The sequence below is a fragment of the Antedon bifida genome, chromosome 11, assembly GCF_963402885.1.
Source record: "Antedon bifida chromosome 11, ecAntBifi1.1, whole genome shotgun sequence".
Classification (NCBI taxonomy): Eukaryota; Metazoa; Echinodermata; class Crinoidea; order Comatulida; family Antedonidae; genus Antedon; species Antedon bifida.
Window position 1 is genome coordinate 5,588,877 of NC_136236.1, and position 12,857 is coordinate 5,601,733.

The 12,857-nt window shown below is 29.4% G+C and overlaps 1 protein-coding gene across 1 annotated transcript; it reads left to right on the forward strand.

Moving 5' to 3' along the window:
- The first annotated feature begins 1,747 nt into the window (after nucleotides 1–1,747).
- On the forward strand, nucleotides 1,748–12,331 carry LOC144856423 (uncharacterized). Its single transcript, XM_078714431.1, has 17 exons — nucleotides 1,748–1,811; nucleotides 2,257–2,416; nucleotides 2,720–2,805; nucleotides 3,160–3,224; nucleotides 3,492–3,606; nucleotides 3,999–4,156; nucleotides 4,581–4,670; nucleotides 4,872–5,051; nucleotides 5,286–5,537; nucleotides 6,046–6,240; nucleotides 6,504–6,683; nucleotides 6,894–7,196; nucleotides 7,288–7,359; nucleotides 8,038–8,254; nucleotides 8,929–8,961; nucleotides 9,124–9,666; nucleotides 10,353–12,331. The coding sequence occupies exons 1-17, from the start codon at nucleotides 1,769–1,771 to the stop codon at nucleotides 10,358–10,360; spliced, it is 2,700 nt and encodes an 899-aa protein (XP_078570557.1). The 5' UTR covers nucleotides 1,748–1,768; the 3' UTR covers nucleotides 10,361–12,331.
- Nucleotides 12,332–12,857: the final 526 nt, after the last annotated feature.

A 12,857-nucleotide genomic window follows, 5' to 3' on the forward strand; every position in this document is an offset into this window, starting at 1 on the left:
AATATAATTTGCATTGACAGGAAACGAAATTCATATTATTTTGTTATCAGTATTTACAAACTTTAGTAGCATTACTACTTCAAAGAGCAGTATTATTTAATCAGACTTATAGAATTCTTAAGTGAAAATATTTTGATTGTTTTCAACTTTTTCTCTGTTTACACATAGCATTCTAACAAGTTTGTTTGGATTTAAATATCCATTGTCTACTATTGAACAGTTGTAGTGTAGTTTATTTCATTGATAGCTGAATGGTATCCAAATATTATTTGCTTTGACAGTTGGTAAAATGATTTGTTCTTTTATATTATGGCTCAAACATTTTAACAAATCTACCTACTGTTTCATAGTAAACTTTTATTCAATTTATCTGTCTCTTCAATCTTTCAATGTTGAAGGAGGCTAGACTATGAATGACAACGCTCAAGTTTTGGTTTGGATACAGGAATTATAGGTTGAACACTGTACAGGTTGATGTCATTTATGGCAAATAGTAATTAATAATGTATTCTCATCCAATTTTGCTATTTTGTAAAATGCAGCCAATGTTAAAAAATATTAAATATACGTGTTGTCACATGATGCTTTTTCATCCAATCAATAGATGGTAAATGTTTGAGCCATGATATAATACTCTATGTACTGTATGTGATGCATAATTAACCTAGGTGTATTTTATTGTATATTAATATTTTTCAAAACTACTAATACTAACTTATCATATTTTTTTAATAGGAAGGAAATACACCTGCGTCTCTTTTAGAAAATATCTGGCGGATAGACGACCAAGAAAAAACTAACATTTTAAACTTCTTAAAAAGTAAGTGGAGTTTTTTAATTATTACAATTTTAGGATCAACTACTTTCATTGCAAACGATAAAAATTTGATTTCTCATCCCAGGTGAAGAAGAATGTCCAGATGAAGAAAATTAGCATTTATGATATATGATTCACAGGTTCAGGTGGCAATAGATTAAATAATCCACTGGGATAGTAGTATATATGGAAGTTGTGATATGTTGAAAGATGTAACAACCTTATTATTTATGATTTGAAAATTGCAAATAACTTAGAAAAATTATTTTGCCATTTGCGATAAAAAATAACACCTAAATGCAAACTTCAAAATTCCTTTTAATCAAAAATATTGAATAAATTTATAGGCCACACTTTTTTTTATAGGTCATTTTTCAAATAAAATCAATCTCTTTATTCATCAATACTTCTAAACAATACACATAGCAAAAATAAAGAGTATCACATTTTTAATGAAGATGAAAGGAACCTCCAAGAAACCCTGAGGGGCTTGTGATAGTAGACCCACTATAAACTAGTTATAATAAGACATACAAAAAAAAATAAATAAATACAAATCCTGTATAGAGGGATAGGCCATGATCAATAGGGGACGCGCATTGTTAAGGAATATTTGAACTTTATTAATTGCACATAAATGAAATGTAAATTATTTTTTTGGTTTTTTAAATGTAATTTATTTTATATTTATTAATCTATTTTATATTTCTGAATTATCCTTCTTACATATTTGGCCTGCTGTATTTTGTTGTCACCATGCCTTATATTAACCATATACCATGGAAAAAAAAAAAAAAAAATTAACATACCATATGACAATTCAAGAGTTTGGCAAAGTTGTGTATTTTAATATATATTTTTTAAATGTAAATATATAATATGTAATATTTTGTTTTGGGTAATTTTTCAGATTTTCCAAGAACTCAATTTGAAACAGAATATGCGAATCATATGCGTAAAAAACAGAAAACAACACTTCTTAAGCCAGAGAGTGGTGAGTTTAAGAATCAAAAGAGCTGTTGTATTTGTATGATTTAAAATTAAAATGGGATTTCAGTAAAAAGAGAATTAGATGCTAATGTTTAAAATATCAATTATGTCCGAGTGGTACTGTAAAAAGGCAAAGTGTGCAATCATAGAGATATTATAGTGAACATATCTATGGTGCAACTGATAACGAGATTTTATTTATCATAAATGAAACAAAAACTTGATTTTTTCCATCCAAAATACTGTAATATTTAGTTTAGTTTCAGTTTTTTTTCACACAACATACTATATACATTTATACTTATAAATAAAACATTTGATTCTGTATCGAGATTACAATAAAGCCATAATGGCTTTAATAATGAAATGGATCTTTGGTAGATTTTTTTGGTATGCTTGATTGAACTTACTTTACTTAAAACATTTTGAAATCTTAATTCAATTTTCAGATATTCCATCTGATATTGCTGCTCGTAAATTAGAATTTCAGGATGCATACAATGAAGCTTTGAAAGGAGGATCCGTCAAAGTTAATCTTGGAATGCTTAAGGTGATTGGACAGGAAGGAGTGGGTAAAACATGCCTCATCAATGCTTGTCTAGGAAAGATGTAAGTACTAGTTGGACAGTAAAATGGACATTACAACATTCATGCACATACTACCTAATTATAATGACATCAAATAATAGAATTCAATTTAAGTTTTTATTTTAAAGAAGATTTAAATTGTTGACTAAAATAACAGATTTAAATGTATTATTAAGTTTAATTAATTGTATCATGAATATTAAGACTATTGAAATGGTTTCTAACTATTACCGGTAACTATAATTAAAAGGAAAAAATTGAATTTAACAGCACTAAAAATGAATGACATTCATTGTTGGTTTCAAATTATTATATATATCTCAGATTTGAGGAAAAACATAAAGTTACAGATGGCATTGCCGTGATTAGGACTGTAAGCACAACATGGAAAGAGGCTAAAGCTGATAGTGGTAAACATAAATAAAAATTAGCATATAACTCTTCCCATCATCATAGCCTATGTAACATTATTTATCATTTATCTCATTATCATAGACACAAACAAGCCCACAATGAAATGGAAACGTGGAATTGAATTCAATAAATGCATACAACTGAAGAATGGTGTCCACACATATTTTCCCATAGGGCCTACATTATGCTTTTCAATGTTTACTGTATGATCTTTAACACCCAAGCTATGTTACAGTGATTTACTGTAATTGTAATTTTACAGTAATTATGTTTGACAGTTGTCCAAAGTATAGTTACTTATCAATGTATGTCCTGAAATAATATGTATACACTGCCCTTTTTTTCTACAGGTAATCCTTCAAAACAGTATACAAAAATGGTCACTGACAAACTGAGAGCAAAGAAAACAGTAAACGTATGTCATTAATAGTGTAATAAAAACATAAAATAAATAAAATATTAGTACCTACAAATGCCTACCTATTAAATGAATCGGCTAAAAAAAAGCAGCTATTTTATTTCGTTTTCTTTTTCAATCGTTTTATAATCCAATTCTAAAAAATAATTTGGTTTTGCTTTTGATGTTAAATAATATTAATTGTTTTTATTAATTGTAAACATTGAATAAACAACATTTATTTCTTTTGTATATCCAAATATTCTTTTTTATTTTATGTGTCAGATCAACATGAAACCACCTACAGAGGATGATGATGATGACGATGATGACTGTATGGTTGTTGACTACAATAATGATGACAACAAGGATGATTACAAAAATGTTTATAAAAATGATGGTATATAACTTTCCCTTAAATTCTAATCTTTTTGTAGTCAAAACACTAATAAATAAGTCTTGAAATTATGAGTTTGCAATGTCATATTAAGTTCATAGTTAGATTTTAATATTAAAATAACATAAGAACTATAAAATAATAACAATTATGTGATCAGAGTTGAAGGTAAGGCAACCAAAGAAATGACATAATAGGGTAGCAGTAGACATAGTCAACATGAAAATCTAAAAGTCCCTAATAACAATCATGACTGCAATGAGGATAATGACAATTACAACAGTGATGATAATCAGAACAACTATAGCAATATGTTAATGACTTTTACAATGATTAAAATAATTATGCTTGTTTACATGTGTTGAGAGTGACCAAGAAACTTGTTTCCACTACAGGTACTGATACAGCTACTGAAGCTATTCCAATTGATACAGATCAGCCGTTAGATAAAGATGTAATCAAGAAACTTGAGGAAAATAAGGAGGAGACCTTGGAAGAAACATTTAACATTTGGGACCATGGGGGTCAATTAATTTACCATGGTATACATCGCGTAAGTTATAATATATGTATTTGAAGTTAATATTATATTGACATTGTTTAATCACTTTGTACACAGCTAGTTGTGTCTTTGTATATACTAACATAATGGTATGACCAATGTTTAACTTGTCCATTCAGTAATCGCAAACATCTTTCCATGGTACTGCTTATATAAAATGTTATTACAAATTTTCTCTGCCTACTTTAACAAAAAATGTATTTTCAGTTAGTCCTGTTTTCAATCATAACTGATTTTAACCACATTGTTATATGGATTTTTACTAGAAAAATGCTTTGATAAAAAGAGTGTCAATAGTAAATGTATAAACGCAGTTTATCAAAAGACAACCTACAGAATAGAATAATACTTTTTACTTTATTTATTAGACCTATTAATCAAATATTTGAATAACAAACAAATTATGTTTTTGCAGATGTTCATGACATTACAAGCACTTTATATTGTAGTGTTCGATCTAAGTGTAGACCTTGATGAACCTGCTATTTATATTGATGCTAATGGAGTAAGTATTTTGCTATATATGTTATGCATTTTATTATGCAAAGAGTTTTATTTCATACCTTCCAAATGAGCTGCATAAATTTACATATTTGAAACCTAACCATTTTTATTATAATTGTGGTTAGAAATCATTTACTTTTCATTTAATTTCAATTGAACAAAGATAAAATGTAATTTAAACTAATCTTTTTTTTTTTTACAGAAAAAGTGTAAACATCATTGGACCAATCTCCAGTTCATATTATCTTACATCCTGTCAGTTTATTCTCATAGTCGTATTGTGGAAGAAGATGAAGAGAATGAAGTTCACAAACCAACTATCCTTATTGTGGGCACACATAAGGGTAAGCTTGGTGAGACTGAAAAGGAACAAAATGATGAGGTTAATACTTGCATTATTAAAATTAGCAATCAATTAAGTATACATTTCTGTTCTAAAAGCTAATGTAAAGAAACTAGCTACTAGAGTACTGTATCGAATACATTCATATCAAAAGTTCTTATATGAATGTATTCTATACAGTACTCCAGAACTTAAAGTATTTAGATATTAATTAAAAGAAATGAGTTTTTATTATCCAATGCGTTTTCATTTATTTAAATTGTTTACAACCAGACAAAGAAGGCCTTTAAAAAGATTCGAGATGCACTTAAACAGAAAGAGTTTATAACACATGTGTACAACATATATTTTGCCGTTGAAAACAGCCAAGAAACGACAGATAAGAGCTTTATTGATCTTAAAAAAGTTATTGATGACCTTATGACTGCTTTAGAGAAAGAAGTTCCTTTAAAGTGGATGCGTTTTCGATGTGATCTACATGATCTAAGGAGAAAAAAACATTTTTCTTTGTGTCCAGTTGAAGAGGTAAATTGAATTGGCATCATTCCTCAATGTTTTGTTTTCAGAATAGAAATATGTTGGAAATAGTAGTATTTAAAAAAGTATAAACAAAAGACTCTACCCACTATTATATATGACTACAGTACTATATAATAATATTGATGATATTTTTGTCATATTTTCAAATGGTAAAATAATGTTAATGTAATATAATACAAAATATATAATCCTATCCATGCTGTTATGGTTTCCTATCTGAAAAAATCATGAGAGCAATTACATCGGCCTAGTATTTTTTATGGAATATTTGCATTGCAAAACTGACAATGCATTCTGTGAGAAAAATTGCAATTACGTTTCCCCCATCCTGAGAGTGACGTTTTCCTTCAGATCCAAAATTATGCAGTACATGTTATCAAGTAAATTTCAAAACATTTCAGGCTGTAAAGGACAAAACTAATGTTGTAAATGTATACCTACCTTTGGTTTGATATTTTATTTGTATCTGAATAGTAAACAATTTTTTCTTTAGCTCAAAATGCTGGCAAGTAAGAATGGTATTGCAGATGAAAAACAACAATCCTTTCTTCTTAACTTTTTGTACGATCTTGGTGAAATTGTTTACAGGCCTGACAACAAATTATTGAAAGATAAAGCGGTGTTGGATCCGATGCAGCTGGTTGAAATTGTTACTACATTTGTGACGGTCGTTCCACCAGAATTTCCAGTAAGTATTCTCAGGAAAATGCTAATGCAGTGTTCTGAGAAGAAATAATAGAGGTACATGTGGATTCCTATAGGTGCTGTAGTATCAAAAGCAATATCTGACCGTTTCCCTAGTTTAACATTGAGGGGTATATTGTATATTAGATGTAAACCATGTTATTGCATCTACAAGTCTTTATACATGTGCATACCTTCAGATTCTAAATTGCTTGATAACTTAATAAACACAAAATACTAAGTATGGCTAATTGTGGTGTTTTTTAGCCGGCCATGTATATCGATGCGTTTGATAAACTTGACAAGGGCATACTGGAAGAAAAGTTGTTGCGAAAATTATGGAAAAAGCGTAAAGTTGATGACGGAAAGAATTTTGAGTTTCTTGTAGCACTGATGATTCAATTAGGTTTTATTTGTGAGAGGAAGACAACCAGCAGCCAAGATGTGGTAAGTACATCTACTGTAGGTTTTGTTCAGTTATCTTTTCTAACATGTTTTGCATGCAAGATTGTGTAAACAAAAATTGTGTTGGTATGATACATAATTGGTGAAATTTTACAAACAAATTCTGCTGAAAGATGTTTTTATCATGTACAGGAAATGATCTTTACTTATTAAAAGAAATCTAAATGTTATTTTACAAATCAACAATTTCAGGAATCTGTTGGAATGCGATCATTCTTTGTGCCACTACGCCTTGCTTTCAAGACATCAAGTGAGGTGAAACCAGTGTCTGATGATTCACAATCTATCAGTATCTATTACGACTTTAAGGGATATCTGCCAGATGTATTGTTTCCATATATGATTATTGATTTCCTCAACAAATTTCAAAAGAACGGTGTTGACCCAATACTGTCATATAATCATGCTGAACTTTACTTCAACCAAGATCATCATGTGACCTTATCTCTTGTCAAATTTGTGACTATGGAGGATGAAAGAAAGTTCTTGTTAAAGGTACTGTATCATATAATTTGTTGTGAATAAGTCATAATTTAATCTAAGCATAAATTCAAATATCAAAGCATCACTTTTCTTCTTTTTCCAGGTTACTATTAAAAGAACTCCTGCTTGTAATGAAACAAGTAATGATGAACCCTCTTCTGAAGCATGTAAAGAGGTTTGTTATCATTTCATATATCCAAGGGTGGATCTAAATTTTCAAGGTGCCCTTTTTTTAGAGGTTCAATATTTTAATCTTGTGACACATTTGTGTGTTTGTTAGTATACACAATGGCAAAATAGTAGAAATTTGTCAATGCTGGACAATCCTTTCGGATAAATTTGTTGTTGTCCTTCGACCATCCTCGTAAAATATTGTTGAAATAAATAAATAAAATCAAATAGAAATGATCAGAAGCAGCATAAGGTGATATCTCTAGTAAACTCTAGTAAAATAGATCGTTTCACATACTACAGAGGATGCATTTCAAACTTTTTGTGCAGTATTTTCGACATTGCTTCTCAAGATGCCTCGTAAGGAGAGGGGAGAATATGTAAATAAAAATATTTGGCACAAGCCAAACATTGCATATATCATCTAGGGGTGTCCTTAAACAAAATTTCCTTCGCCACATCTCCGACTATTAAGGGAGAGTAGGGGCCTATGGTTCAAATACTCGGTCTCAGAAGTACCCTTTTCTTCTGGGAACAACCCTCTCCCCCTTCTATTTTTTAGTTATTATATTATTGGTTTTATTGTATTGTAAATGTTTAGTGAACACAACGTTTGCTACATTGTGTGTTTTTATTGTCATATAGTGTTAATTGCAGTTTGCCATTCAATTTGTATCTTTAGGTTTTGTTAACAATTCAGAAGTCATTTGAACCTACTAAAGATGGTGGTAGAAGAGGAATTAAATTTGAGAGATGCATACTTTGTGGTGTATGTAGTGATACATCAGAAAAGAAGCACATTCAAAATCTTGGTGATTTCCAGGACGAGAAGTTGACATGCACCAAAACTGGCAAGTCTGTTACGATGGATGTTAAGCGTTACAAGCTGCTATTTGGAGGTAAGAGTAATAACAGTACAAGTTTATTTTCATTTATTATTTAACCAAAAAACAATAAACTGAATGAACAATATGATTATTATGTAATGTAATTAAACAAAAACATAAAAATTATTAAATATATCTTCATTCCTCTTACCAGTAGTAGTACTAGCAGAATCATTATTGATAATCTATACATTGTTACAACATGCTGCTATTAGCTGCTGGGATATCTTCATTCCTCTTACCAGTAGTAGTAATAATAATAATAATAATAATAATAAGATTTATATAGCGCACATATCCACAAAAATGCTCAAGGCGCTTGTGAAAAACCATGAAAAATAATATAAAAATATAAACCTTGAAACCTAAATACTTCTAAGTAGTACTATCAGAATCATTATTGATAATCTATACATTGTTACAACATGCTGTTTTTAGCTTTGATATCTTCATTCCTCTTACCAGTAGTAGTAGTACTAGCAGAATCATTGATAATCTATTCATTGTTACAACATGCTGCTATTAGCTGTGATATCTTCATTCCCCTTACCAGTAGAGTACTAGCAGAATCATTATTGCAAAGTTATTAGATTACTTGTATTCATCTTAATTATTTTACCATATTTTTAAATTGTAATTCATCAGTATTATATGAATAAAAATGTCTGAATTATTATTTGTTATAGATGATGGTGTTGGGGCATCACGTTCAAATCAAGGTATGTTAAATTGACTTATACAGTGTATAATATTTGGATAATACTAATACTCTACTAATTTCTTTATGAAGAACTCCCGCTCACCATTTTTAAAGAGAACCATTATTTCAAACTTTTTGTGTCTACTTATATTGATTATTAAAAATAATGTTTGCATTCCAGAAATCCCAGAGGATGATTTCCAACAACTGTTGAATGATACATCAGAGTGGTTTGATAGACTTGGGTCTCTTGGAATGTTGAAAGTTTTATACAAAGACCATATGAAAAAATCTAATGTAGAGGTGGAGAGAGCTAAAAGTGTTTGGGATCTACTGCAGTTTTTAAGAGCATCGGGAAATTTGAGTCCATCAAATCTTACTATTCTATATGACACAATTAAGATAACTGAGCAATTTGGCTTCAAGTCAACAGTAAAGAATCAACCTCCAGAAGATATCAAGGATCATGTGGTATCAATGTTGACATCTTTCAGACAGAAGATTTATCAACTGGGATTGGAAATTAGAAAGGATGATGTATCAACACTTGCTAGGTTATTTAACGAAAAGCCTACATTGGTAAAGAAATATCAAGACAGCTGGAGTTTGATTAGTGACTTTGAACATAGAGGGATCATTGATAAGGATTTCACAAAGATGGTCAAATTTATGAACATTTTAGACAAAAATGGAATGGAAAAGGCTAGGAGGATTTTCTATGATGGTTGGTTTATATTTCTTATTTTTCTGTTTATTTATATATTTATATTATTTTTCGTACAATACTATCCTGTTTTTTTCTCTTCTAATTTACATATCAGTTACATTACAATACAGTATATTACCCTTTGTGTCTCATTCTTCATTTTGCGGTACCGTAGTAAAACGTTTCGGACCAGTAACATTTCAGCTGGGGAAGAATTGGAATATCGATTTTTTTTGCATTAAGTAAACTCAATTACAATGAAAAGAACAATAGAGAAAAAAACATGAAAATCAAAATAGAAAATATACATTTAAATACATTTTAGAACATATGTATAGTATTTATTTCATTTGTTCCCGCCTAAAAATGGGCCGAAACATCCTGGATTCTCGTTAACTTCCGAGAGACAGCTACTGTAGGTTGCTGTTTTGATTTGTGTGTGTGGGACCTAATTTTTACCGTAAGCGCAATACAGTAATTTACAAATACTGTACCAGTAAAACAGACCAAGGTAATTTGCATAAAATAAGTATGTTTCAGATTTTCAATACAGTATTAACAATTTCACAACTATGTTGAATTTACAGAAACTCAATGGTAATAAACTTCAGGTACACTATTTTCATATAAATATTTGTCTATGTTGTTTAAAATAATTTATAATTTAATTACATTATAATTTATATTGTTATTTTTGTATTTAGATTTATAATGAGAAGATCCACCTCCATAACCAAGTATGATGCCATGTGACATTCAATCCATTCAAGCTCTACCATTGCTGTTTGAGACGATCAATCAAAGTACTATGACTGTTTGAAATTACGATTACTGTGTTGAAAAATGAAAGCTAGGGCTATTTCCTGTTTCAGAAATCTAATCAATGACTCACTATTGCGTTGTGAAATGATCAAGCGAATATTGTACCATGTAATGCGAGACAATCAAGCAACTACCTTTTCTGTGTGGTATAATCAACGACCACTATTGCAAAAGAAAGAATAGGCCTAACAAATAATCAATAATTATAATTATTATAATATTATTAATATATAATATTATTTGTAAGAAATATGTAAATTACATTTTTTCTCTATTTGACACTTCATAAGCAATTATTTGTACTATAGCAAGTATTTCACATCCACACAGAGGTTATTTATGTTTATATATCATGTGTTTTAAACGTTATTATTATGAATAGAATAGTTTATTTTATTTATTATTAGAGAATAGTTTGTATTATCGTAAATCTAATTCTAACCCTGGGTTATTATTCTTTGATTGTTTTTTAGGGTGGGTTACTATTAGAAGGGGATTACTATTAGAGTAGTGGGTTACTATTACTAATCTTAAATTAGGCACCTGAAAATAGTATTACCCACCCCCAACTTTTCCGGTCAGCAACTCATAGCAAAATAATAAAACAGTAAGAATAAACAAATTTGGTTGAACTCTAACTTTATTTTATAAACTCAAAACACTCAATCCTCCCCCCACTCCCGAGATCAACATGCATTATATCCTTATTTTCAAAATACGGCTGCATCATAAGTTGTTGTGAGCAGTGGGTTATAATTATAGGTTGACTTATAAGGTTATTATATATTGACTTATAAGGTGGGTTACTATTAGAAGAGGATTACTATTAAAGTGTGGGTTACTATTAGAAGATTTACGGTATAGCAGTTTGATTAATATTTTTTAAGTCGTGTGAAACTCTGCAATCTTATATTTTTATTTGTTGCTAATATATTTTGTTATTATTAAATTCTCCCATCCATGTAATGTTGTTGACACCCTCTATGTAGGAAAAAGCGTGTACAACATGGACGATGTTAATTAAGTGTATATCAAAGAGTGATAAACATTACACTGCAGTCAGTTTTGTTTTAATGGGTGATGTAAAAGAAGAATGTTAAATTAAAAAAATAAACTTAAACTTGTCAAATGGGGGGAACAGAGTAGCACAATTGGACCGGACAATGAAGAGACAGTGGTGTAGTGATATTAATTTTTGTATGGTCAACACTGCATTTAACAAAAATGATAATCGAATGTAATCATGTAATGATTGTTCATGACAAATTTGTAACCAATAACCATAATTTTCTACACCCCAAACAACTTATTGTGAACATTCCATTTCGTTGACGGTGCATTGATAAATGATGATTATTGATGTTGGATGCTTCTCTACTTTTACACCTAACTTGAAATAAAATTTTGATTGTTATAGTTAGTGTTTCAAAAAGAATGGTAAATAAGACTTCGCTTCGCTCACAATCTGTGCAGCGAGTGAATGTTTTTAAAGTGGATTAAGTTCGAGAGATTAAGTTCAATAAATTACAAAAAAAATGTAATAAAATTGATTTCAAGTTCTGAGGTTTAAAAGTACAGTTCTAAGTAGTGGCAAAATTGTATTGTAAAAAGTAAAAAAAAAATTGCCTCATATTTGACAAAAGTCAAAATGTTTTCAGCTCATGCATGCAGCATGACCGTATTTTGTTTTATTATACTTTAATTAGTAAGACAAATAATTGTAATAACAACTTAAAAAACAAAAATGGCCAATATGTTTTTATAGGCCCTACTTTACAAACCTGATTTAATTTACAGATAGATTCTCTATTCTTAGTTAAAAATGTTAATTGCTCCCTCTATATTTTACATTAAATGTTATTTTTAGCAACACAAACACAAAACGTGTGCTTTCTTCTAGTTGTACACTTAAAAAAAAGAATGTGTTTAATTTTACGTTAGATGGAAAAAACGCCAACATATTATTAAATTGGAGTGTATCGAAAGCAAAGACCTAAGATATGGAACACAAAAAATGATATATATAATACAATTCCTTCTCAAACTTAATCTTGTTCATTCCTTAGTTTTTATTCTTTCTCAGCTGTTTACTTCAATATTTTATGTTTTTGTTTTTTTCGAAGTTTTATATTTGATTTTTGAAGATCTCAACAAGAACAATGTATTACAATGGAATAACACTTAATGTAGAACACACCCTATTACTAATAATAAAAACCAAGATTTGATAGTATGTAAATGAGATATAAAGATTTGACAATACCGTACGTAAATTATTAACGCAATACTGTATAACGATTCGATATGTATTAAATGAGATATAAAGATTCGGCAATACCGTACGTAAATTAGTATTGCAATACTGTATAAAGATTCGATAATAGGTA

What these genes read in the sequence shown, in the direction of transcription:
- LOC144856423 (XM_078714431.1), top strand. Translation starts at nt 1,769, where the DNA reads ATGCGTAAAAAACAGAAAACAACACTTCTTAAGCCAGAGAGTG. An exon ending in ACTTCTTAAGCCAGAGAGTG is followed by an intron (nt 1,812 to 2,256) that starts GTGAGTTTAAGA and finishes TTCAATTTTCAG; the next exon opens with ATATTCCATCTGATATTGCT. An exon ending in TCGTTCCACCAGAATTTCCA is followed by an intron (nt 6,241 to 6,503) that starts GTAAGTATTCTC and finishes GGTGTTTTTTAG; the next exon opens with CCGGCCATGTATATCGATGC.